Source organism: Apus apus, chromosome 1 (genome assembly GCF_020740795.1).
Source record: "Apus apus isolate bApuApu2 chromosome 1, bApuApu2.pri.cur, whole genome shotgun sequence".
NCBI lineage: Eukaryota > Metazoa > Chordata > Aves > Apodiformes > Apodidae > Apus > Apus apus.
In genome coordinates, this window is record NC_067282.1 from 144,417,089 (window position 1) to 144,444,840 (window position 27,752).

At 41.0% G+C, this 27,752-nt stretch overlaps 1 protein-coding gene across 1 annotated transcript; it reads right to left on the reverse strand.

The window, feature by feature from the left end:
• Window positions 1–1,197: 1,197 nt before the first annotated feature.
• On the reverse strand, window positions 1,198–27,752 carry FAM180A (family with sequence similarity 180 member A). The gene is made up of 3 exons (XM_051640803.1): window positions 27,463–27,752; window positions 5,032–5,132; window positions 1,198–4,051 (listed from the first exon to the last, which is right to left on the reverse strand). Exons 1-3 carry the CDS (start codon window positions 27,536–27,538, stop codon window positions 3,650–3,652), a joined length of 579 nt encoding a protein of 192 aa, XP_051496763.1. The 5' UTR covers window positions 27,539–27,752; the 3' UTR covers window positions 1,198–3,649.

Genomic DNA, 27,752 nt, shown 5'->3' on the forward strand with positions numbered 1-27,752 from the left:
ACCTATTCATAAGGCATGGGCTGATCTTTGTACTGTTCCGTGTGCCCTCAGTGACTGTAGGATTCAGATTCAGACTGAGAATTTTTAGGCTTTCTACTCTAGTCTTCTACAATGTTTCTACAACTCTGCCATTATTAATGCTTTTTGTGGGGCAGAAAGTACTGGAGATTTAGAACAGAATCCATTGGCTGGTTGCATCCACAACCTGTAGTCAGACATCCATTTGCCCTGTATTTCACAGGAAGCCACACACCTAGGATTTTCTATGCTCCCAAACCTTTCTTGTCTCTTGCCTCCCACACTCCATTAGTCAGACACATACTGAACTCCCCACACTGAGCTGGGATGCCTCTGTGACACTGAGCTCTGGAGAACTGGCAAAGGCAGACCTGCAGAGGAGTTTGATGTGCAGGGTGAATTCTTCTAAAATTAGCAACTGTATCTAAGACTGTGTAACTTTTCTATACCTTGAAACTTCCATCAAGCAACAAAACTTTGAGACCCTTCAGGAAAATTTAACAATTCATTCTGGAAGCAAAAATATAGTTAATGTGGAGACTGGGTTGGCCAATACAGCTGGGGAAATTATACCTGTTCTTTCAGTTGTTTCAGGGAAATTAAAACAATGCCTAAAATAAAATAAAAAACAAACAACAAACCCCAAACAAAAACAACAATAAATTAAAAAAAATTAAGGGCTTTATTAAAAAAAAAAAAAGAACTTTTAGTTTCACTTTTTTATGATCTGTAAGATCAAAGGGTGGATAAAAGATGCCAGTTAGAGACAATGGCTCTTCACTCTGTGAGAGGACTGTCTATAAACATGACTCAGTCTCAAGTGATGGGATCTAAACTGAGCTAGGAAGCAGGCAGCCTATGCCTGCGTCTTAAGCAATACTGATGGAGGGAGGTTGCCAGTAAGCCCAAACTGTCGCCCAGAGGCAGAGTGCTCCCCCCGACTCGAACTCTGTAAAAAGGAGGCACTCCCCTTCCTATTTGTTACCTCCTCTGCCACCCTGCAGAGGGAAGGGTTGTTCTCTCTTCACCCCTGTAATTTTGCTGCCAGGAGGAGTTTTGCAGTCTGAGATAACCAGTTACTGAAGCTAGACATTGCTAAACAGTAAATCTGTTGCTGAAATCAATACAATGCAAACCCAGTTAGTTTTATGTAGAATATTTTTATTATTATATTGACAGTCTCTGTTAAATTAACCTGGGCAGTCCAAGCACATTCTCAAGGAACAGAACTTTTTCCTACACTACACACAATAATTTGAAGGGTGAAACAAACTCAGAAAAAACGATATTTTATGTTGAGGAGATACAAGTTTCAGTTACCAATGTGTAAAGTACAGTAAGGTATGTATGCCATAGGAAATGATTGGATATTAAAAATCATCTGTGATTCTTTTCTATGGGATACTTACTGATGAGTAAACTCTGACTGCTTGACAGTCCTGTTGTGGGGAGAGAACAGTGTCTGGGAGATATTTCTCTGGATGGTGTCTGCTAGCAATTAATACTTGCCGTGGTGTTTGCTCTTGTTATCATCACTAACTTGGAGTCACTGGCTGTAAGGGATTTATCCATTGCCCTGGTTCCAGACTGTTCCAGCAACTGGTGCTTCAGGGAGCCAAGAAGCAGAGGGGGAGGGGCAGGAGAGGGCTCCATGGCATTTCCCCTCTGTGTGTTTATAAAGTATGGTGCAGGAAGAAAACACAAACATCATCAATGTTTATGCTGAAGGCTTAAAGGGCATGTGGGCTGTGCTGCAAGGCTGCTTTGTGGGCTCTGTGCTTTGTGTACAAGTAGAGGAGATGGACATACTTGTGGCTCATAGCTTTGTGGTTGAGGTTTTCAGTTTCCTTCGCCACATGCCAGCCAGGCTTTGAAGATGGCCAACAAAGATTTTCATCTGTAAAAGGGCACCTACACATATGTGTATCTAAGTGCAGACATGCACACTCATGCATAACCCTACAGAAACTTCTGGAAGGAACCAAACTGACTGTCTTTTACAAGCCCTTTGTCCAGGTGCTTATGTCTGTTGCCAGCCTGCCTCTAAGGCTGCTGTGGTTCCACTTTCCCAGGGGTGATTGCCAAACCCAGTGTGCTCTGACTGCTTGCACGATTTGCTGCTTGCTGCAACAAGGTTGTGCTGGATGGATTTTTTCAACTCCAGTCTTTGGAGTAACCCTGTTAAGGGACACAGAAGAGTTAATTGCTTTTGCTCAAGCGGTGCAAAGCAGTTAAACATGATCCCGGCTGGGACTGGGATGCTCAGCTCTCTTTTACAGCCTCAGGGATTTGTGATTTGGGTTGTCTCTTTAAGATACTATGCAAATAGAGAGTGCTGGTATGAGAAGATGAAATAAATGTTCAGCTGTTTTCCCATGCTCTGGGAGTAAAAGCACCTCTAATATCAATAGAGAAAGAGATTTCATATAACATGTTCACAAAAATTAGGTGATTTGCTTTAGGAGAGTGTATTTTTCATTGCTAGTCATCTGACTGACAAGATATTTCTCTGTTTTCTGTTCATTATTATTTGCAGCTTTTAATAATCAGTTGCACTATTTCTACAGACAATTTTAGCTGTAAACGAGTATTGCTTTTCCACAATTCATAATTCCCACCACTGGACTGGTGAATGGTCTTTTCTGCTAAGTGGTCAGATGCAATTTTTCCCTGACTGAACAATTTAGGATTCCTCCACGTACTCAGCTCTTACATGAACAAACATGCATTAACATACACACACACATATACACAAGTGAATATATAATTCACCATCAAAACTGAGCCACTACTAAATTCAGCACCAGATACCTTTTAATGCACCTTCCTCCCTTTCATCGGGGGGATTCTGAAGCACAGGTTTAAATGACCATGTTCAAGTGATAGAAACAGGAAAAAAAGTGTCATAGTTTAATTAAATAGGGCCTTTGTTTTGCCTTTGATTCTGCTGAGGACAAATCCACGTTCCTTTCAAAAAAACTAGGAGCAGAAGCAAATCATGTGCAAATAATGAAAGAATCATGCAGACTATTTGGGAGGGAGCCTCTGTGAAGTGGGAAATATGTTCACAGGCATTGTTTGCTGCTGGTATTTAAAATGCCATTTGTCTTCTGGAAATGTTATTGCAATTAAAAACTTGCTCAGCCAAATGAAGTGAATCAGACAGTGCTTATTTACAAGAACATTTGGAATGAATAATATTTGGCATCATTTCTGAAGGCTGACAGTTATGAAACCTCTTCCTTTTACAGATGCATTTTGCATCTTTTTATAGTATTCTTTTACTGGCCAGCCAAAATATGAACTTGTTTCCCTAACTAGGAAAGCAGCAGTCTCCAGCACATACACATAGGTATGTGAGCATAAGCATAATATACTTAAATATTGCCTATAGGAAACCCACAGGATGAAACAAGGGTATGTCTGTCTGGAAGGTACACAAGACTCCCTTCTTCACCCGTCACAGGAAGTGCCTCCAAGCCAGCACAAAAATCAAATTCCCAGGACTGAAAACATTTTTCCCCTTTTAATATGGAACTATAAAGTGGATTCCACAAGAGGGAGCTCAAAAACAAATAATCTTTCATGAAGCAGGCTATTAAACTCATGACAGAATAAAGTGGAGTATGTGCTACATGTGTCCCTTATCAACCCGAAGAGGTGGCTGTGTTGCCATTTGCACTGTCTCCCATTGTGATGGCTCTTCTTTGTATGGAAACATCAAGTCGTGCTTCAGGGCTTTGTAAAGACTGACAAAAGATTCAGCCCAAGCGTCTTTCTGGTGCCCCTGGGACTGAGCTGCCCTGTAGGCTGTGTAGACCATAGTCAGCACTGTCCTCTCAAAGTCTTCTTTCTTGAGAACCCTTGGGTAAGAAGACAGCCTGCTACTCAGCCTGCGGATCTCTGTGATGCTCTTGGGGATAATCTCATTGCAGATGGTGTCAAATTCAGCAGCCTTTCTCAGTGAAGCAAGCTCCTCATCTTTGATGGAGATCCTCTGACTTTTGTCAATGTCAAGCTCAGCTAAAAGAAACTGGTACAAAATCAGAACACAGAAAGCTATTTATCTTCTCCAAGAGAGTCTAGGCAGAGTAAATGTGAACAACATGTTCTTAGGTCTTTACTTTAGGTCAAATGGAGACAAAACTGTCATCGCACTGGCTGATAGTGGGGAGGACCAGAAAGTCTCTTTGTGAATGTTGGACTATTATGTTAACTACCTGTGAAAATTAGAGACAGGCTATGGGGAAAGGAGAGAGGAAAAGGAGAAAGTAGATAGTTTTCTGTTACCAACATGGGCATGGGTAGCTGCTGGTGCCATATGGGTATTAGAGAGGTGGAGGCAACAACACAGCTGGGAAAGGGCATTTACCCTCCCAGTGGTGGCCTACCTCTGTGTGCAAAAGCACAGCAGTGGCTTCTTAGCCCATCTCCCCTCTTTAGACATCCAATCCCAATTTCCCAAGGTGTGGGATATATAGATTTGACCCATGCACCTGCTTTTGGTGGACCACTTTCCCTTAGGTAACCATGTGGCACCGTTTCAGACTGCATGACATCTGCAGTCTCCACTGCTGTTAAACCTGAATAATTTTGAATTGAAACAGTCATGCCCTTGGGATTACTCTGCAATGACTGATGCTCATGGCTCTAATGATTGGAACAAATAATTTTGCACTGAGACTTCAGCCAAAGAGTTTAAACACATTGTGTTGTTAATATGTTATTGTTTTGGAAGAAACCTGTTTTCAGTGGAAAGTCATTTGCTCTGGTTTTCACTTTTTTGTTCAGTGAGCTACAACCCACTGTTGCCTGCTTAACTGTTGAAAGAGCCAAGTTTGTCATATATATCTTCACTCCCTCCCTTCTGGTGAGCTATTATGTAGCCAGTAAAGCATTTACTGTTAGGATGGGTAAAAGTGATTTGAAGATAGATAATGGATGACCCCAGTATGGACAGCAACCCCAGTCTTGGTTAGGGCTTAAGGTACCATCTCCTCCCAGATACCGAACCTCATAAAGCAGGACCACATCTTCCAGCGAGTTTTGTAGCACTGGGTTAAAGAAGGCAGCTGAGGACCTCTTGAATCGCTGAGCAGCTGGGAAAAGCATAGCTGGAAAATAATAACAGGAAAAGAGAGGTTCCATAGGGTGTCAAACACAGAAAAGAGGAAGCACTTTTCAATAGTAGATTCAACAAAAGAACTGCCTCTTGCAAAGACTTACTGTACAATATGACTTCTCACAGTGAATAAAATTAGTGGTATGGACTGCTTTGATTAAAAGCTACTAGGGATGGAGGTTAGCTGTTTGTACTGTATCTATAGAGTGTCTAACACAGAGTAGTTTATAATCCAAGTCTAAGACGTTGAGGAGCAATCACAGTGTAAGGAGTAATAATGATAACTGCGACATCAACATTGTCTGAAATACGTGTTCTTCTCCTGGCTCTGCAATGGGCAATCAAATACTGACCTCAACATAGCCTACTTTCTTCAGGCCATTTTCTTGCTAACACACTTCTAAGACCCTTCATTTCCCCTGGTTTTAGCTGTCTAAAAGTTGATGTGTCCTTAGTTGATAGAGACTCCAGAGAGCAGATCACCTCATCTGTTCTGGGCATATATGTCTGGAAGGAGTGACTCATCCTTTGGAGGTGCCTACGTCTATTCATTGAGCCCATTGCCAGCTTAGACGAGACAGCTAAATGCAGTGAGGTGAATCCCCATTTATTATGACATTAATACTTCACAGTGTTATAGCTAGAAACAACAAAGTCTGCTACGATCAGGTATTTATTCACCACTGTGAAGTGTACTATGGATATAGCTTCAGGGTTATGAGACAGAAAACATATGTATTAGCCTCTGAACTCAGCACTCCAGTGAGGTAAAACATTTGTGGGATCAACGATGTGTACAGTCTGGAGTGTAGAAAACATCTGATACTACATTACAGACCATCTTACTGACTAGGTTATTAACCAGGTAACTAGTTACCACTAAAAGGTGTTCCTTTCAGAGTGAAGGGAAAAACCCTGTTTTGTTTAATGTTATGTGTAAATGGTTTAGATGTTCATATTTAGTTAACCATAGTTTGCATTTGTTGGATCGTTTTTCTAATACTCATGAACAGGAAGTGTTTTTTAAAACTGCTTATAAGACTACCAGTGGATTTCCTCATAAATTTCATTTCTCAACTTTAACTGTTGTTACCAATAGATAAATCTGGAAACTCATCTAAAAAATGAAAATAAAACCCCACCCCACACCTTTTGAAAGGCATTGACTCTGTAGCCTAAATGCAGCTCTCTTTCCTGGGCTGCTGCCAGCTAGTTGACTTTGTTGAATTTTGACTTGTTAATGATATTTAAGTTCAAGTAATGCAAGGAGAAAGAAACCAGCCCCTCAGAGATAGTGTTAATTAGGACCTTTACTGTCTGACATAAGGTAAGTTAATTGGGGTAATAGAAGGTATGAAGTAATTGACCCAGCAAAGAGTATTTCAGCCTTGGAATAGTGAGGATATACACTATAAGTAAAATAGTTTGTTGAACTGCAATAAACATACTACAGTGAGATAGTAATATCTGTAAATGCATCTTGCATGGATGGATTTCAGGCATTTTGGTAAGACACCTAAAGAGCTAGGTAATTCTTATTGGATCTGTGTGAATTTAGATAAAATACTTGGTTAAATAACCAAATTGTATTTGCAGATTATATGACTAAAAGCCTGAAGGAGAGAATGCACCTTGTAAAAAAACAGAGGTGTTGAAAAGGACTTTGTCTCTGCAGTAGTCTTTCCCAGCATGATACCTTTACTACCAGAGAACCTTGTCTGGCCCAGCTAAGGTGGTGGTGAGTTTGGGATGTCAGAAGCTGCCTGCAGTTTCTGCTCTGCATGGTTGTTTGCCTGGCTGACCACTGGCAGCTAGGGCTATACCCATCTTATGCTGCTTCTCCATCACTGATGTTCACCCATCTTGCTCTGAGTTTTGCTGAGACATACTGCTGAGTCTGTTCCATCTTTTCATTCTTCAAGTGAGCATTTTCAAGAATGCAGATAAGTGCATGTGAAGCACTTGAAACTTCATGTGCTAATTGCTGAGTAATTATTACTCAGCTAATTGCTGAGTACCTCTATATATGCAGATGGTTTACATCTCAGATATTCCCTTAGCCATGGAAAAGGTGTCTTGCTTCAGTGCTGTCATCCTTATTGTCATCACATAAATTGCTTTTAGCATTCAGGCCAAGTGCAGATTCCAACCATGACACCGAGCTAGGAATCATCAGATTTAGACCACAGCCAACCCCCTAGAAAAGCCTCAGTGAAGGATTCACACAAAAAGTAACTTGTCCTGGTTTGAGCCAGGATGAAGCCAATTTTCCTTTTACGGATTTTTTTGTTTTGTTTTGTTTTGTTTTTTCCCCTTCAGCAAGCTTTCTTTTAACTGGTAGCAGAGTGTTTCAATTAAGACTGATAACGGTGGGATGTTTTTCTAACTGCTGGGTCTTCAAGGTCACACCATTACTCTGCTGGCTCAAACCAGGAAAGAATTCCATGTTATCCATTTAGTACTGACCCACTTGCTGAATCACAGGTATCACCTCAGAAGGCAGGTGGGTTATCCTACACAGCTATTCCCAGGATGACAGGAATTATGTTAGGAGATTCAAAGGGACAAGAGCCTGAGCTGCTATATTGTGAGAAAGGACTTTGTATGTGTATCAGAAGCATTTAATCCTTTGTAGGCATCAGGCTAGAACTGATTCCCTGATTTCATTATCCTGTTCTCAAAATATATCAAACTTTGATACAATTCTTCAAGACTCTACTCTGAAACTCTCTCAGAGCTCATTTGTGTTTGTCACAGTGATCTGATTTTCCTGATCCACTTCTTGTTTCAATCTTTCCCTTTCTCTCTGTTCCTGCACAGTAGTCAATTCCTTCCACCATCACTCCTTACACAGTTCTCCCCCTGAAATCTCGAGTTCCTCTGAAACAGTGTGGGCACTCACAGCAAGCATTCTCTGTGTTTCATTACACTGACTTATCACATGTATAAGTTGAGTACAAAAGCTGGGATACGGATTTGCAGCCAATTCCTGTATTTAGTGATTGCAAATTCCACTTGAAACTTTCTGCTGACTACTTCTTCATGAATTTACTTCCATCTCTGACGTGAGTCAGCTGGGGAGTATCAAAGAACAGCAAGTATTGCTGTGACTTACCAGTTCCCTGTAAAGCTATCAAGCAGTTATTTCATAGGAAGATGCAGAGCAACGTGAGTCATTCATACTGATGTTGCAGCCAAGTCATTCCAATGGCAGTAACTGTGAATGTTGGTGGAGCAGAGATCACTAATCATTATGGATAGAGAAAGCCCAATCCAGTGATCTCTGAAGTCAGTGAAGAGACTCCTATTAATTTATTGGTTTTACTTCTCTTACAAATGTGTCAAGATGTGCCCAATGGAGATGTGGATGCTTCTGTCCTAAAAGGCTGAACAGTCACATGATAAAAAAGCTTCTGATTGACAGAGATGAGCTAGGAAAAACAAGGTTTCAATTATCCTTACTGAAACAATTTTTTATTATATACCTGTGGCTAACTGGTGCATCCTCTTCCAAATTCATTCTTCAGAAGGGCTATAAGAGTGCTCCCTGATCTGACCTCCCTTGCTGCTCACTGAGACCTCAGGCCTGGAAGTGGATGGGCCGAGTGTATCTGAGTGCAACCACCCACTCCCAGCCCACCTGCTTGACCATGAACATCCTCATCCTGTACCCTGGAGTGCACTACTGCTTGTGCCTGAAGACAGTGGGCAGTCAGCAAGTTCAGTCCTAAAGGTGGCTACAAGTGCCCATTAAAATCTGGTGCAGGATTCCCTGTTTTCTCCATTTCTCACTGCAGGAGTCCATCTCTTCTCCTATGGCTTAGCTGACTCAACCCCACTTCTCTTGAAGGACTCCTCAGGTTTTTTAAGAAAAGCTGAAGCTGTATTTGCCAACTTGTTGGTCTGCTTCTAAATATTTAGCTCATGACAACTTAGAAATTTCTATATAGTTTAATATCACATCTCAGGCTGGCAATAATTTTATTTTTAAAATACTTTCATCTTTTTTAAGAACTGTGACAGAATTTTCTGAACCTTATCAGCCAGGTGATAAACATCTGTGATCCTCTCTCAGATTTTCCATGCAGTTTCACTGGTGAGCATACAGATGTTAGGCTTTGCTTTCTAGTCCACACTCCTGCTGATGATTTCCCAATTGCTGCCTGTGATGTGTTTGCTGAATAAGTACAGAGCATAGCTGTAGAAACACTCAATTATTTGTGCATCATCAATGCCCCTTTATTCCTTTATGAAAAGGTATGAAGCCAAGAGTATGAATCAGATCCTGTAGGTACAGCTCCCTGGGGTTCCAGGACATGAACACAATTTAACTGAGGTCATGATTCAAAAGAAATTATTTTGATTGACTTCAGGAGCAGGGGAAAGGATTGTCTCATTACTTCAGTGAGAACCCTTTCATGAAGGACAGGAGGAGCAGAGGAACAAGAACTTTTTGGCCAGAACTCCTGACTCTCTGCAAGCAAAGCAGAGTCACCTGTTGGCACAGGGGAAGGAAGCTGCAGGTGCCCTATAAGCCAAATTCAGACAGCAGGCTGCCAGTTGTGTCCTGCTGTCTTAGATTACTATGGCGTGACTCTAAAGAAACTCGTGAAAATCAAATCTTACAACATCATTGGCTTCCTGGGATTCTGGAAATGCAGGGCAGGGAGCTGTTGCACAGGCAGCAGCAGTTCCTCTTCCGTGATGAACCTAAATAGGAAAAGTGATCTCTGAAACTCTTTTATGTGTTCCAGTGTCAAGGTTTAATGCTGGGCCAGCAATCAGACAAATCCAGTTGAAACAGGGGTGAATAGGGCTCTGCAAAACCATGTCCTCACAGACCACCACAACCATCTTTTTACTGCCAGCTCACAACCACCCTATAGTAATAAGAAACTGCTACAAGCTCAGCAGTACACATGGCCTGATTCCTCAGTGCAGAAGCTTCCCTTTCCTGGTCTAAGCTTTTGTAGTCAGGAATCTTAGATCTAAATAGAAAAAGTTAATGCATCCCAAATTATAGTGACAGGAATTTCTCACTATTTGGCTTTATCTTATTGGTAAAACAGGGAGTAAAATTGTTACTACAAAAGAGCTGTTCAGTTCTGTAATTGCATTTGTCCATGGAAAGAAATATGCATACTGCCCCTAAGTTAGAGTGAAATAAAATGTAAAACTTTATCAGTTATTGTTCATCAGCACATGCTAAAGTATGTAAAACATTTTTCTATAAATTCATTGGCTATTGTTATTTTATTCTGTCCTGTAACAGACCGAGAGGAACAGAGCATTTGAATTACCCTTCAGCGGTGTGAGTTTTTCCCTAGCTTAAACATCACATAGCTAGAAAAGCAAATAAAAAAATAGCTGTGGCCATCCCTCACCTTCATTTTTTATGCCAGCTCCTGTGAGAATCAAAAAAGCCATCTCCTGGGCCAGATACATAACCCTTTTAAGCTTGATGTTTGCCTACCTAGAGTTCGTGCTGGTTTCACTAGTGAGCTTCAAATGTTCCTTGTGTCACGTCATTTTTCGCTAACCTGCCTGGAATTTGCTCTAAAGGGATCCCAGCATACTCAGAGGGTCCTGTTCAGAGAAGATATTTGTTGATAACCTGATTTTCTCACTAGCAGTGACTTCTCTTTGCTTCTAAGGGTTTATAATCAGACCAGAAGAGTATTTTATATGTAAAGTGTTCTCTTTGTGTCAAAGGACTCTTTGATGTGTCCTTATGCTGAGTTGCTCCATTGCTGGAGTAACAATCCACTATCCCCAATTTACTGCTTCAGGCTAACTGTGAAATACCTGTTTTCACCATCCCGTGGTCATTCAGAGTCACTAAATATCTTGCTCCTCTGAGCAGCTCCTTGCTTTGTGCCTGCAGCAGATCTTAGTACCAGAAACATTTCTTCCCCCAGGGTGAAGCGGTGTTGACCTATAAGAGGTGTATCGTGGACAGTGAAAGCAGTAATGTAGATCACAAAAACTGCAGTGTTAGTAAGTGATGAAAAACTTCTATGCATAGTAATCCCATGCTTTACTTCTTATCCTGCACTTGCCTCATTCCCAGGAGGATGTGTGTTCACCATCTGCAAGATGTTTGTACTGCTCTGGGCCTGCAATGGCTGCCCTGGCAGAACCTGAGCTTTGGCTGCCCAGCTGTGCAATCCAGCTGAGCTGTGCTCAGGAACAGCTCCTCTATGCTTGCTGACTTTTTGTTTACCTGTATCAAAACTGCTATGATGGAAATGATGGAACATTTTGCTCTAGCACAGAAATGGAAAGAGTGGGAAGCTGGAGGAAGAATAAGAGGAAAAAAAATGAGGGAGCACACACACACACAAACCTAGAAGGACAAGGAAAAAAACACTGCAGTGCTATACACTAGCTTCTGAAACTTGTATGTGGAATTGCAGTTACTCACATAAGTAGCTCCCATGACAACAAGTGCAATGCAAAGCCTTCAGCATTCCAACTTTAATGCATTTTAATCTCCATTATTGGGAGGTTAAATCTCAAAGCCTCCCAGAAGAACAAAACAGCAAGATGGAGAAGACTTTCTAATTACAAGCCAACAAGAACTTGCACATTTTTAAAAGCAGCTACCAAGAGAATTTGCCTCTTTACTTTCAGCTCGATAGAGGCAATGGTCTCTCTTTATTCCTGCCTGTTGGGTAAAAGTGAGAACCAACATTTTTTTCTTAGTCGAGTGGTTAAAATAAAAAAGCTCCATCTGAAAGTCTAAGTTTTATGAACAAGGATGTAGAAAGCAGATCTCCTACAAAAGTTGGCAACAAGCAACACTCTTCATAGGGAAAAAAAAAATGCTTTAAACACATAGAATTAGTAACAGATTGTATGCAATTCCTTATTTTATCACACAATCAGTATTTTTTCAAGGTTACCATTTACTAATTTATCTTCTTTTCAGGAAACAAGGATATTCTGAAAGGGTGTCTCAGTTCCCTAAAACAGAACCCACTCCCAATGTACATATCTGCACTTCATAAATGTCCTGAGATGTATTGTATATAAAAGAGTTTCTATATAAAACCTAGACTGGTAATAGCCTTTCTAGCTGCTTGGCATCAGTAAGAAATGTAAAGTTGTTTTAGAAAGACTAAAAAACCCACCCCAATCTATCTTTACAAAAACGGATATTGCTGGAGAAGGAAATGCTGCATCTGAGCCTGTGTTTGTGAGAGGTGGAGGATATTTTTTTTCTTTTATGATTTAAGCAAATTGTTTTCAAAGATATTTCCAGCATTACCGAACTAAAATGGTCTGAAAACTTATTTCTTCAGATGCAATTTCCATTATGCAGCATTTTCACTTGTTCCTAGCCTGGAGCAATGTGTTATTTATTCTTCCCTTGGTTATAAGGAGGGGGCCCCACCTAGAATTATTTATGTTAACAAAAAAAGATGCAGTCATCCAAGAGAGGTGTTTGACTTGTTAGAGTGAAGTTGCTGCAGAATAAGTGGAGAGAAAAAATGCACACTGAGAAACTGAAGGAAAGAAGTAAGGTAAAAACATTGTTATCCTTCAGTTTGCTGTCATAATACCAGGAACTGGGGACAGGCTATGGTGAACACTATATGATTGAAGGATAGCAATAAGGAAAGGAAATATCAACCATGTACCACAGGTTCGACACAGAAGCAATTAGAAAATTTGGCAACGCAGGTGGAGTTTGGAAATGAACCGGTGTTTTACATCCCTGTGTGTATTGCTGAGTCACCTCTTCTATCCTATCTATGTTGCTCACAACGGCCCTTATGCCAGGGGAAGATAAAAAGCAATCTTCATTAAACACATTTGAAAATCTTTTGTACAAATGAACATGTGAAGGGATATAAAGGTGATCCAGTCTACTTCCATTTCTCCCAAGAAGGTGCAGAAAATGGAAGGAGGGAGGGAGAGATAGAGCAGGGTGTTGGTGTTCCAATGCTGAGCAGTGAGAAATGATCCTTGGAGCAAAGAAAAGTGGATGACACTCCTGTTGAACAACGGGGAAAGAGCAATGGATATCAGAGCTCTGCTTCATGGGCAAAGGCAGAGCTGCAGCAGCTCCAAGAGCTCTATGCATTGTGCTATTGCTGCTCTGAGGGAAAGCCTTTTGAAACCAAAACTCTTTCTCTGTACTCTGCCCTTGTTATATTAGCACCACAGAGCCCAAAGGGGTGGCCTCGAGTCCTGTACCACCTCCCAGGTATGCATTTACACAGAACTGAGACACTGGGCATAGAGAACAGGTGTCCAGTAATTAAGAATGGCCTTCTTACATTTTGGTGTGCTTTTTTTGCAGTCAGGCTTCCTTGGTTTCCTGGCAGGCATAGGAGACTGAGCAGCTGGGGTTTTGCTGAGGCTGACCTAATCACAGCTGCAGCTGCAAGGGGCAGTCTGGCATGCCTGCCTTTCAGTCAGGTTCTCCCTTCTTTCCTTTGTGCTGACATCACTTTATCTGGCCACACAGTGTCTCAAGCCAGGAATCTATCTGGTCAAGAATGAAGGGGAAAAACCAACAAAAAAAATAAAAAGAATGGTAGATTTTAGCTGGCTCATTCCCCATCACAGCTGCTATGCCAGTAGTGCTTCTACATGTGAGAAGCTCCCAGTGCACTTGTGGTCCAGCTGCTCACAGGACATTCAGTGATGATTCCAGTTCTCAGATGACATAAGGATGGACAACATCTCTGGTTAGTAAAGGCAAAAGCCTTTCCTCGTGCCTACACACCCCTGATCTAACCACCAAACTCATGGGCTCTTTTTCTGTGGATGTCCACCTCAACTACTCACTGCTCCTGTTAGACGTGAGGATCAGCAGCAGGACCGCTAGTTTTGTTCTCTTTGTTTGAACACTTATTTGTTCTCTACACTTACATCTGACTGAACTTATAACAGAGTAAATTCAACTGACACAAATGGTACCTAAAACTTATTCCAAGACTGGCTGGTGAGAAAGGAATCAAAGGTCCAGTTTGAGCCACAGACTTGTTACTGCTAATTGAACAGTCCTGTGCTGAATTATCCTATGGGAACTGTCCCACTGAGATCATGGAGCTGTTACTTGAGATGAAGAAAAACAAAAAGAATTTTGGGAACCCTAGATTTATTCACTTGAGTAATCTGTGAATGTTTTCAACTAGAAAGCTGATGGTGAATCTAGGAACTTATTAACCTGATAAAATATTATTTAATATTTCATTTGTGTATGGACTGCTCACCCACATATAATAGCACAACAACAAACAGTTCCTCAGACATACTACATATTGATGAAGCAGCTCAAAACTGAGGAGGAATAAACATTATATTGACCATTTCTTCCTTCTCATATCATAAAGAACCAGAATTGTCTTACCCTTTCCTTCAAATCATGTCTGAGTTGAAATAAATTGTTGGGAGGATAATACATAAGTCACAGCTTCCTGCTTCATTTCCTTTGGGATTTCATTTGTTCTTCAAAAACAAGGAAACCCCAGCTGCCTTTTCAGCTGTTCATTGATCTCCAAATGTCAGTGCACCTGCTGCTGGTTCTCTTAATGACATGAATATGTGCTGGATAGAGAAAGTACCTCAGTTATCCTTGCCCAATGAAAACCACAACAGGGGGATACTGGGTCCTTTCTGTGAGGAAATCAGTTATTTCTGGAGGCAATGCTTTTTCAAATTAGCATATGTTTTTTTACCAGTGATGTTGAAGACAAGAATTCTGAGAAAGTACATCAGAGCTGAAGATGGATTCAGGTAATGAACTGGTACAGGTGTTTTGCCACCTGAGCAGAACATAAAGGGTGAAACACTGTGCTGTATCTCTGGGTGAGAGGTAGGGGAGCTGCATGTCTCTCCTGGATCACTGTGAGATGCTCACTGTGAGAAGGCATCTACTTTGTCAAGTTCACAGCTGCATGAATGTCTGGGCTCCATTATGTTATTTTCTACATCTACATTAATATAATATTTTAAAATTAATGGAACTCACATACAATCATCCACAAAATCTAACTGGTGGATTTCAATGTGTGCAGATGAAATGGTGTACCAAGATATTGCTGGAAACAGCAAAGAAGTATGAAGGAAGAATTCAAAATTGATTATTTTTATAGCTGCCTTCTCCACTCCACAAACAGACATAGGGGATTTCCATTTTACAAAGCTGTCATTTTTCCACCATTCCTTGTTATTTCACCCTCTCCTAAAATCTGCCTATTCCTAGATCTTTCAGGTTTCACAAGCTGCTGAAATAAAACTGAGGCTGATGTATAAATGGATTCACCATTAAATACAGAAAGCCCTGCCAGAACCTTGGGCATTTCAAGTTGCCAAAGGCAGCTGGACACTGTGGATGAGGTCCTCAGATGACCTGAGCTGGCACCACCAGCCCTGTGACACTGCTCTGCAGGCAGCCAGGTCACAGAGAGCTCTGTGCTGTGAAAAGCACATTTGGGATCAGGGTTAAAGAGAAAGTGGTTAGATTCAGGCTTACAGAAAACTTACAGCCAACAAAATAACTCGAAGATCTTGTTTTCTGAGGAGTGGGACCCGCGTGGCACAAAATGCTGATAGTTGCTTCTGAAACTGATGGAAATTAAAATCTCAGCATTGTTTACTCCTTCAGTTCCTGCCCTTAGTGATGCCATGTCTCAATGACTCCCAGCCCAAGAGGACCTCGCCAGCTTGTCCCATGTATTTGGCTCAGTGTTATTCTTGTTTACCATATATTCTCTTCTCCTGGAGTCTTTTGAGCTGCACATCTAAAATAGATTTTGGCATACAAGAAAGTAGTCTTAGTAAATGTTTAAGGAAAAAATGTCAATGACCTCATGCTCTAAGTTTAGGAAGAACAAATCTGGGGAAGGGAAGACTTGATTTCCAGTGAAAACCTCTAGCATGTTGCTGACTGAAACCAGCTGGCAATTTATTTTTTATTTAACTCCTCTGTGAATGGGGACTAGTAAAGAAGACATTATTGCCATCGAGAAGTACTTTAAATAAGCTGCTGTGATAGTCACATTGTAAACTTCAACCTGTCTTTTCCTGGATTTGAGCTTTCTTCTTGCTAATGCAAACACTCTGAAGCTCACATATTGAAATGTGCTTATTTAGACAAGTTTTTGCCAGCATGTATAAGCTCCATGGGTTGTCAGTATAAGCAGCTAATGAAAAATATTTTGGTCAATCTCACATCTATTGTCTTGTGCCTAGGGAAGCACTCCTTGCAAAAAAATAGGCTTCATCATGTTTGGCAGTTCTTCCTCAGCTTGGTAGTGATAATCATCACTGGTTCTGAAAGTGTGATTGATATTCATTTTGTTTCATCTTCATATGACTTTCTTTTGTCATAGTAGGGGAATTTCATTACTGGTCTTCGGTGTATAGGTAAGAGGTTGTCATTCTCTGAGATACTGGAGCACACTAATACAACAAACTAGTCATTTTTGGGGTAGACTGACATTTAAGGTGGCCACAAAATAAGGCAGGGACTACTTGTCCCCCTATTTATACTTTTAAATGCTAGCCTCACAAATATTTAAGTTCTGTTTTGACCTCTGAACAGTGTGCTGATATTAAGAATGAAACACTACGCAGACTAGCCTGTCATAGCTGAGCTCCATGGACACAGTAGATTAGTTGCATTGGGTTGCAGAGAAAGGCTGATGTGAGCATTCATTTGTTGTGAAAGGGTCATTGAGAAGGTGATTTATAACTTTGCTTAAATAATCCGCATGCTACTTTGTCAACAAAACATCCATAAGGATGCATCTGAAAACGGATAAGTAAACCACGATATGTTCAACTGGCTCCTCCCAGATGAAATGCAGTGAGAAAGACTAGCAGTCTTTTCCACCTCAGCAGGCAGACATTCAGAGAATGCTGAGGTTCAACCTCAGATTTAGCAGCATTCTTATGCAGAGGCATCAGGGGAGATACATCTGCACTTTTGACAGTTTATGTATTGTTTGGCACTGTGAGTTCAACCAGGAGTGAAAAGCACCTGGTAGATGACACAGATGAGACTGAAAAGCCAGCTGGGTATTATACACACTTCCAGCTTTCATCATGTAAATAGAAAGGAGAGAAGGGTATACAGTATTTGAAACCTGCCAGGTTGGTTGCTGTCAACTCATGAGCCAACTTGTGCAAGTAGAAACTAAGCTCTTTGCCTTGCTGGTGAAATTTAAGAGTCCCTTCATGTTCCTTTGGAGGATATATGTGCACATGTTGTTCAGCTTTGGAGCTCACCTCAGCTGGACCATGCTGGCTGTGAGCAGCATGCACAGAGATTAGAGCTGACACAATTGGATGTGTGCTGGATTGATGTTCCGTGGCACATGCAGTTAGTCATTCAGGGTTTGAAGGGCATCCAGAATTTCCCTGAGTATGTCCAACAGCCTGCTCCCTAAATACAGTTTCTGGCTAGAAAAGGAGTGTCTTTCTAGGGAAATACAATTTCTTATGGCATCCCTATTCTTCATCAGCTGGAGCCCACAGCATCTCCCTGCTGTGAACATGAGAAATACAACACTATGCAAGACGAGTCTCCAGTCTGTGTCATCGCCAGCTGGTGACTGCCTCATCTTTCTGTCTCATTGCTGAGTATCTAAATCCTCCCTCTCAACTCCCTGCATTTCTGGAGGATTCCCTCCATCCACCGTATGCAGCATTGCCCAGACCTCAGCCGAGTGACTGCTGTCTTCCCTCTGTGTAGCAGGGCTGGTTTTATGGAGAGATGGGCCACAGTGAGAGAAAGACACCTGTTACAGGAAGGCAGGAGGTTTAGATAATGCAGCTGAAAAACCCAAGCTTGGGTCAGAAAGTAGGTTTTGGATGTTCTTGATGTCCTCAACAGAGGACACCTGGTGTCTGTTGCCCATTCATCAAAACTGGGACCCTTTGAGGTGCACTCAGGCACCATGCTGACTGTTCGTTTCATCCTGGCTTCTCCCAGGCATCCTGTGTGGAAGCAGAGCCACATTATCACCGTCCCCCATCTGCTGGAGAGCCTGACATCGCAGTCATAGGCTGCCCTTTGCCACTTGAGCCTAACTGGGCCTGAATGTATCTGATTTTTTATTGTAACTCTTTCTTATTATGGGACACCCCAGTGTGGAAAAATCTTTGGGTACTTTTTTCTCCCTGTATCTTTGTGAGGACCCAAATGAGCTTTAGATTTGCTAAGTACAAGTCGAGGTAGGTCAGTCCCTTTGAGCTCTTCTGCCCTGGTAGCAGAAAGCAACAATACAAGCAGTATATAAATTTCTATCGTTAGATTAAACACCTTCCAAAACTTTCTGCCAAATTGGCATGACAATCCAGAAAACCAGAAGTTGCTGTGACTATGACAAATGAATAGTTTCACTTAACACATTCTGTACTATATTAGGATGTCTACAAGTAGTATTTAACTGGAAGTGGCATTTGTTCACTGCCAAGCCATGAACAATTGCAGTAAATAAAAATGGGGCATGCCTTAAATGTCTTTAATTTTAAGAGGAAGCTTAGGACATTAACAGTTCCCTCAGACATAAAATCTGTGTTTAATAAGTAAAATAAATAAGCAGTTGTGTTTCTTGAGTCAGGCATAAACAAAAAAGTAATGTCATGGCTGTGAGCATTATGAAAACCAGGGAGGAAACTGAGGACTTGCAGAACTTGATCGTTTCCTCCAGGAAATGACAGGAGGAAACAGGGATCTGTGCATCTGTGGCACTGTTACTATGACTGATGTTAATGGGAAAGCTTGACTGGTATTAATGGGAATCTCTGTAACTCCACAGCCCTTTTAAAAAAAAAAAACAAACAAGTTACTTGCAGCTTCTGTGTAATAAACTAGGTTGTTTCTTGGGCAGTGGGAAGAGTATCTTCATACCTACATAGTTTAGAAAACTCAAAGCAAGGAAAAAAAAAAAAAAAAAGAAAAAAAAAAAAAAAAAAAAAAGGGATGTGCAGAGACCTGAACATATTACTGATTTGGTAGCAGTAATTTTAACTTTTATCCTGTGACTGGTAGTGTATTGCCCAGAGTAGTGTATCTGAATATCCTGGTGTGCTGAGAGGCTGGTGGGGACCGGAGTGAAACATGAGGCCTTCTTTGTGTGAGAAAAAGGCAGTGCCAGCTCCAGAGAAATGCAACCATCCCATAAGCCTAAGAAGCAGATGGATAACATGAAGACCAGCTATGACAGATGGACATCTTCTGAGAGACAGGTTCAAATGGGGATGCATACCATGCTGACAAGGGAGTGAATGCTACCCTAATTGGAAACATGTGTGCTTTAATGCTTCCCATCCACATTTATCACATTTTTTCTCTCTCCACACTTTTCCTTTTGCTTCCACTTTTCCTCTCAGTCATACTACTTGCCTTCCATTTGCACATTCTTGCCTCCATCTTTTCCTCTCTTCTTTCTTAGCGTCTCAGCTTTTTGACTTTACCTCTCTTGACTTCTTCTTTGTGGCTCAAATAAACCCTGCCAGATTGGAAAATCTGTACTCTTTCCAAGACAGAGAAGATATTCAAAACATCAGCTCCTTTTGGGCCATACCACCCTATGCCAAATAGATAGAGATGACAAAATCCTGTTATTCTGGCTCATAGTAGATATCTACATCTAGTCCAGTGCAGTTTACTCTGGACAAAACCTAACCAAAGTGTTCTGCTCCCCCAGTGCCATGCCAGGAGGTGGGGAGGGGATCACACAGGCATCAGAGAAGACTTTGTGCATTTGGGTGTCCAACATGAGACTGCAGTGTAACATTGCCCTTCCACTTTCCCATTTCTTCCCAAATAACCTCTGAGCTTTGAACAACTTATTTTTCTCTTTCTCAGATACTTCTTTTTCAGCCACCCACCTGGCTTCTCCTGAGTAGACTCAGTGAGTTTGGAGCCTGGCTCCTGGCTGGTGACCTGTTTCCCTGTGGCTGGGGAGGAATTTCCAGAGGATGAGTGGTATGTGTGCCGATCTCAGGGGAACTAGGGAGCTGCCAAACCTAACCAGCAAACTGGGCCAGGAAAGGCCCCGCATATGTTTTTACCAGAGGAAAGGAATGTTTGTGGAAACTGGGAATAGTGGAGTTTATTTAACTCTGCTCCCCTCCTCCTCACATTCTTCTTATTCTCAAGCCCAGCCCTGAGCTTGCCCTGTCACAAGCACCATGATAGTGAGACCAGAGGAGCCAAGTTATTCACTGCAGCCCAGAGCACCTCAGAGGGGATAAAAAGAGTTACCAGCTAAGGCTTAGCCACTCAAGTAGGCAAGAAAGACCTGAGACTTGTGGTGCAGAGTCAGGCTAGTTTAATGTCACTGTATTAAGAAGTATGCTGTGGGGAATATGTCATAAAGCTCCCCTGACAATAGCCAAATAAAACAGAATTTTGGCGTAATGAGAGACACAGAGACAATAGAGGCATACAGGATCCCTTCCTCTGCTTGTTTCCTTCCAGAGGTAGAGAAATACCCACAGCTTTTTTAAAATTTCTTTTTGTGATACTTTGATGCATTTCCTCTCCTGCTTCTCACTAGCAGCTATCTATGGAGCTGACATGCATGAGCTTCACCCATACCAGTGCCATTTTGCTGAAAAACACTCCTTTCAGCAGAGGCACAGGGGAGCAGAGGGAGAATGCATGGCTTTGCAGAGCTCCGGTTCAAGCTGGGTGCAAGCCAGTGTTCATCTCCAGCACCCTAGGCCAGCCCTATGGGTCCTGCCCTGCCTTAAACCTAATTATAGGTGCTGTGTGCAAAGTTAATTGCTCCATCACTCAGTGCTTTACTTCAGCAATTTACATCTTGCCTATGACTATTTGAGTAATCAGAGACTCTGCAGCCTGATGATGTTCATTAAGACCTGCTGACTTTCCTTTCAGTGACACTGTACTATTCAGTGCTTCTGACAGGATTTCTTTCTGCCTGTGAAGTCATTACACTCCTGCTGAATCTGACATGACCTACCCCAAGAAAAAAAGAAAAGCACTTTATGCTTCAGAAACACAGTAAATAAAAAAATTACCACTATTAACGACATACAGGACTACACACACACAGTCATCATGAAAAGGTCAGGGGCAAGTGATTTAATTAGTCTATGCCTCATAATGAAAAGGGATTATAACATTTCCTCTCCTTAATTTCACTGGAAGTACTTTGGAGAAGGAAAGATATATTTTTTTAACTGTGTGTTTATATCATGCATACCAGTGGGGTCTCTGTGCCTAGCAGTTGAGTTTAAGATAATCAGGAAGGGACTCACAGAGTGCTCTACAGTCACTGCATGTGTACATGAGTTATTTAATTATTTAATTCATAACAGAGCTTCTTCACTTATGGAAGGCAACATTGATTTAACAGCATGTCGTGGGGCAGTTGTTAAAGGTAACATGAAGGGAGTTGTTCCCGTGTGAAAGTGTAAGGAAGGATTTAAATGGCAGGAGGTGTTTCTGAGTTGGATTTTGGTTGGAATGTAAGGACCCTTGTGTAAACTGATCTGGATCTCGTGACCGTTCTATACCTAGGACTGAGGAAACAGGTAGGATGCCATGGCATGCAGGAATCCTTAAAAAGTTAGCAAAGTGGCAGCAAATATCTTACAGACCTCACAGTCCTCAATCCTGGAATGGAACAGGGATCACTGAGAAGATTTTGCTGGTGCCATTTTCAGCTCATAGTTCTCACTTAGTGAAAGGGAAACAGCTTTACTTCACTTTTCTTCCTCTTGTTACTTACCCAGATAACCTCAACGTTGCCTAGCTCCTTGCTCTTTTTAACATTTGATTCTGTCAACCAGATTATGACTGTATAACCTATAAGCTTTAACCATTTTTTGGCTGCTTCCTGTGGTGTAAAAAGACTCAGAATCACTTAGATCCTTCTTTGCTAACAGCATGACTGCTTTGTAGAATACAATATCCATCTGTGATCTGAACTAAAATGTGGAAACTTCTGTAATCTGTCCTCTCTCTGATCTAATCACAGTTTAGCATCGTTGCCCTAGAAGAGATTATAAACTTTTATTTTTTTATAACATCCTTTGTATGTCTTTCAGTTTCAGGTATCCACTGTGATTTCTAAATCAGGGCTCATCCTCCATGCAGGTTAAATTAATTAAGCCTGCACCTAAAGGAGCAACTGGGGAATCAGGAAATGCTAGAAAGGACTGATTAGAATCAAAGCTAAGCATAGGGCAGAGATCTCTGTGCCAGAAGCAGTATGACTGTATCAGTGTGGCACTGGGTCCAACCAGGTGATCCCCGTTGAAAGGCAGAGCTCGTTCCCTTGGGCACATGCCATGCACGTGACTATGACACTGTGGGGACACCAGCTAGAGTCTGTTCTCTGCCTGTGAAGTTCAGGGCAGGCAGCTTGCCTCAGAGCTGGGTCTATGACCTCTACTCCACACAACAATGTGTCATGCAGATACCTTAGTTGCCTCCTTAGTTCATTAATTCTCAAATATTTTCCAGACCTGCTTGAAATAATATTTTTGGGTTTGCTTCCTTCTAATTTCTTAAAGGAAAGACAATATTATTCAAATGTCTCCTTACTTCTACTTACAGTATAAGACTATTTGCTTTTTAAGGATCTGTTTTTAGTTATATGGCATACATTTATATTCATCTCTTTTACAGCTCTTTGCAAAAGAATTCAGAGGTATATAAATTGTCTTCTTCAGGTCATCCACCTGCAAAGCTAATTCCTCTGAAATTCCTCAGAATTTCAATTCCAGACTGCTTTTCATGCAGTGCTTCCCTCTCTTTACAGGTACAGTTGTGATACTTGGTGCAGTAATAATTTGCATCAGTCAAATAAACCCCCAGACCAGGAGACTCCAGCCTACAAATATACATTCCCAGGAACTGATATAAACTCATGGAACAGAATCAGGGTAAAGGGGAAGAACCTCTGCAGTGGATCAATCAAGCCTTTTGTAGCTCCAGTGAGGTCACTGTAATGGGTCCAACAAACTGGGGAAGTTGGGGCAGTTTAGCCAATTTTCCAAGTGATCTCATGGGAGCCAGAGAAAAGTGAAATATTGCATTTTCTCCAGAAAAAGAAACATTCTTTACACATCCAGGCTTAGACAGAGTTGGCTCTGTTTCATAACATTTAATATCTTTCACTGTTTTATGTGCACTGCATATTTTAAGAATTGGATAACAATGGCTTTATGGAAATTAAAGGAAGTTAAATAAATGTTGCATTTTAAAAAGTCCTTGTAGCCACTCCTGCTGGTATCATTTCTTTTTACCCTTAGACCAGACCTTTTGGAAACCACAGCATGTCCTAAATAACCCAAGACCACAACCTGGTGTACTCAAGGCCCACTGGACATACGTGTGTATATATGTCTGATCATTTGTGTTGTAATTACCTACTGTGTTCAGGTCACGTTCCCTTTGCTTGTGCTGTCCAAGTCAAAAATGTCAAAAAAATGTTATTGTCAGTGGTGGAATCTCAGAATTTGCTTGAGGAGGGAAAGCTGGTGGTAAGGATGCCATAGGAGATGGGGGAAAGAGAAGCATGTAAGATCAAAATGGTTGGGGTTCCAGTGCACGCCCTAATTTCTCAGCCACTCTTCCTGTGCCACACAGCAAGGCCACGAGCAACCCAGTATGCAGCAAATGATCACAGAGTATAGTATATGTTAAACAGTGCTGCCTTATAAAAAGACTGGCTGGCTTTCCAGCAACAGCCAGTCTCTTTCTCTTCTACATAGTCCTCCCCCTCCTGGTACCGGAGAGCTGCCAGCCTGCTGTAACTAAACATACAAGCTGAAGCAGCCTGAAAAAGCTGCTCATGTAGCAGCTGCTCCATCACACTCACAAACTCAGTTGCCACAACACAAGAGTACATACTAGAAGTTTGCACTGTTGTGTTCTTCCAAGTAATTCCTTCTGCAGAAAGCCTCTAAGGAGTCAAACAAACCATTTGACTTTCACCCTGAGATTAGGTACAAAATAACGCATGTGGACCACGTAGATCTGGATGTGACCGTAATACTGCTGTTGAGGTCTGGAAGGCACAGCACAGCTATTTCCCAAGAGCACGAAACTTCAGTGGTGCTAATATAGCTACCACATCCTTTTCTCAATAATGCTTTAGTTTTATCTTCTTATTTTGTGTCTTTCAACACCTCTTTTCCAGCCACCACTGAGAGGTGAACTTAGTATTGCAGCTACTTCTCCACTGTCCAAGAAGCCACAACCAAAAGAAATTGTACTGTATCTTCTCTCTCTGAGCAACCACGTAGCAAACATGCTACTGCTTCTGTGCCATTTATTTGAATCAGGAAGCCCTTATAGCAAATAAACTACAGCCAGCTGAGATCAAACATGTTAGTAAAGATTGCCTTAAGGTTTCTTCTCAGGGAACAGTCAATTCTTACAACAGAGATCTGAAGCTAATTTCTGCTCTCCAATGTATTGGCACTCATCAAAGCAGTTTGATGAAAGAAACCAGGTGGCAAGCAATGACACTGTCTCCAGTTGCCACAGTGGTACAGTTATTTTTTGGTCAAAGAACAAGACTTGCTCTTTGATTTCTCTAGCAAAAACATCTCTTAAGACCTGGAATTCTTATTTGGGACCTTCAGAAATTAATATGACCTCGCATCTACCATTGCATAGGGAATATCATTCAGTAGTGACCTAACATTACCTTTCTCTCTAGAGAGGTTATTCATAAAATCTGAGAGGGTAGTACCAAACAGAAAAGCCTACAAGAGGAAACCTGAGATGATGACAAGCAAATAATTTCATCACCACTTAGGATCTTTTTATTATTTGGAATATGCCCATCCCAGAGACTGAGCTTTGTGTCTTCTGGATTGATGTCCACAGCCGGATACAGGCAAGTTGAGGAGCGTGTGAGTTTTTTAATGCAAATGGGTGAAACAAAAACAAAATAAAAAGCTGCTCAGTTATCCCACCAAAATTCACTGAAGCTCACAAAAGCAAGGGGAAAAGACAGGTGGCAGTCTGGAGTTCCCACTCACCAGTCAGCCCAACCATGTTAATCCTTTTCCGCATCTGACTGTTTTTTTGAGCCAAAACGTAAATACTTGGTTAGAAGGGCTGTGCATCCGAGGCTGCCCCAGTAGCCCTTAGTGAAAAAGTCCTAAAAACTAGACCTTGTTTTATCCAATATTGGCAGTTAATTTCTATTACGAACAACAACTGTTGGTAATTAAAACAGGACCCTTTGTCCTACTGTTTTGTAAACAATCTGGACTACTAGTCAACATGAAGATGGTATGCAGATCTGTCTTTCATTTGCATCAGATGCTGATCTGTCTTAGCTTTTCCATTGCAAAACTCAGATCAAGAGTTGGATAAGACTTAAGTGACTGATGTTTCATCCAGACAAGAGTCAGTTGTCATTTTTGGAGAGAAGAAAGATCTCTGAGTGTGCAGAAGGGTGTGTCATGCCTTAGCACTCAAATTTCCTGTTAGGTTTCTAAGCAATTAAAAAATCAGGACAGTGCTTTGGTCCTCTAGATGCTGTAAATTAGGATGGTATTGAATGGGCTGACACATAGTTTAGGGGAGTGGAGGTTCTCTGGAATAGCCACTGTTGAAGGAGTCATATCTGTAAAACATAGTTGGAGCTGAAGAGTCCCAGCATCTGTGGGGAAGAAATCTGGTTTCCTCCTCAGCAGATGTCTGTATACAATATTTGTGAGAACTGAACTCCTTATCACAACAGGGAATGAATTTTCTCTTCCCTCTGAAGTCTACAAAAACAAGGTCTGGAGCTTCCAGCTTGAAAACAATCTGGTTTCTCAATAGGCAAAACTGAGTTCTGATGTTTAGCATAAAATATTCATGGTGATTAAAATTGGACTTCAATAGTGCATAGATTCCTTTTAAGCTTCTGTTATTGCTATTTAATTAAAATAAGTGTATCAACAAAAGTGAAGAACATTATTAAATTGCATAGTGATTATTCCATGGAAATGAAACCTCTTTTTTTATCTTTTTTTTTTTTTTTTTCTTCCATTTCATAGGTAAGATGACCTCATTCTTCCCAAAGATAGGGTTGTTGGTTTTTTCCATATATGCAGATCTAGTTCTGATTCCCTCACCTTTGTATGTGACATCCCTGGAAAGTCAAACCCTTATCTACAGAATTAAGGGATTTTATGATGAAAGTTGTTTTCATTACTTCTACTATACATTAAAAGAAAAGTAAAGTACATGCAGGTTTAATGACTCATCCAGTATCACCCAAGAGGCAGACGGAAAAGCTGGGGAAAGATCCTGCCATTCTGGGTCCTCAGTCAATGCCTTGCCAGTGAGGCCCATTAACTGTAAGGAACAACTAAGCATTTATACAGCCCTAGCAGAATTGCACTGCTATTCATTGCTTCATTCAGCCTTTGCTTCCCTTACAAAATCAAACCCAAGCCCAAAAAGCAGACTAGAAAAGAACCAACTATAATGAGGAAGATGTGAGAGATGCGAGTAGAGAAGGGAACATCTGAATGCTTGATTTTTTAACAGACTCCTGTTCCTTTAAATATCTGTGAATTTAAATGTCAAAACCAAAGAAATCTTCTGAGAGGTGTCTCCTTTCTCCACTTCCAGCACCACCCAAACCCATGCCAAATACCAGAAAAGAATAAAACAAAAAAGGAAAAGGACATAAACCCTAGCTTTTAAGCAAGCATCTCCTGTGCAATCCAACAGTCCTAAACCATTTAGTATGTTATTGTCACACACTCAAATACAAATATATCACAATTCTATATTACCATTTTGTCAACTCAAGCCTGATAACTTTCTCTATGTTGCATGTGCTAGTCTGTCAGGGTAAGGTCATAAGCATTTCTAGGCACCTTGCACAATGCAGGCATTGTTGTGTTTACTGAGTATCTGCCTGGTGGAGCAGAAGATTATGCCACCTGTGACTGCAAAGGCAACATGTCAAGGTTTCATCACCTAAAATTTTTGTTAACACAGGAGATTAAGGAGAGAGAAAGGAAAAAATAATAAAAGAATGTAGTTTTGGTTCTTGTGATATTATATATATATATATGTATTTGTATTAGAATATATAGATTATATATAATTATATATATAATTTTATCTTTATGCACTTATGCACGTGTATTTTTCTATTTGTCTATATAATTATGTAGCTAACCTGTTTAATAGAGAAAAAGAATTCCAGAGGGGAGGGACAAATTATACATATATCTATTTGTATATGTATGTATTTATATACATATATATATGTATAATGAAGCATATTTTCATCCCAAAACTACAAATTCAAAGTTTTAGCTTAAATAGGGTTTTTTTCTGTGTGTATAAATCTTACCTCTGCTCCATCTGTGAGTCACAGTGGCATGAGCACTGTAATAGAACAGCAGCAGCAGCAAAATCTTCCAAAGCATCGTTCTTTTAAAAATATGTTATGTCTAGCTGTATAGTAGCTTTTCTATTTCCTACCTCCTTTCTTTTCAGGAATAAATTAATGACTTTTCCTCTCCCCCTCCCCCTTTGTAGGAGAACCTGTCTGTTCTTCTGAGTACAGCTGAAGTCAGTGTGCAGCTCCTTTCCCAAACCAAGTCTCTCCGGGATCAGGAAACCTACTTTCACAGACAGACT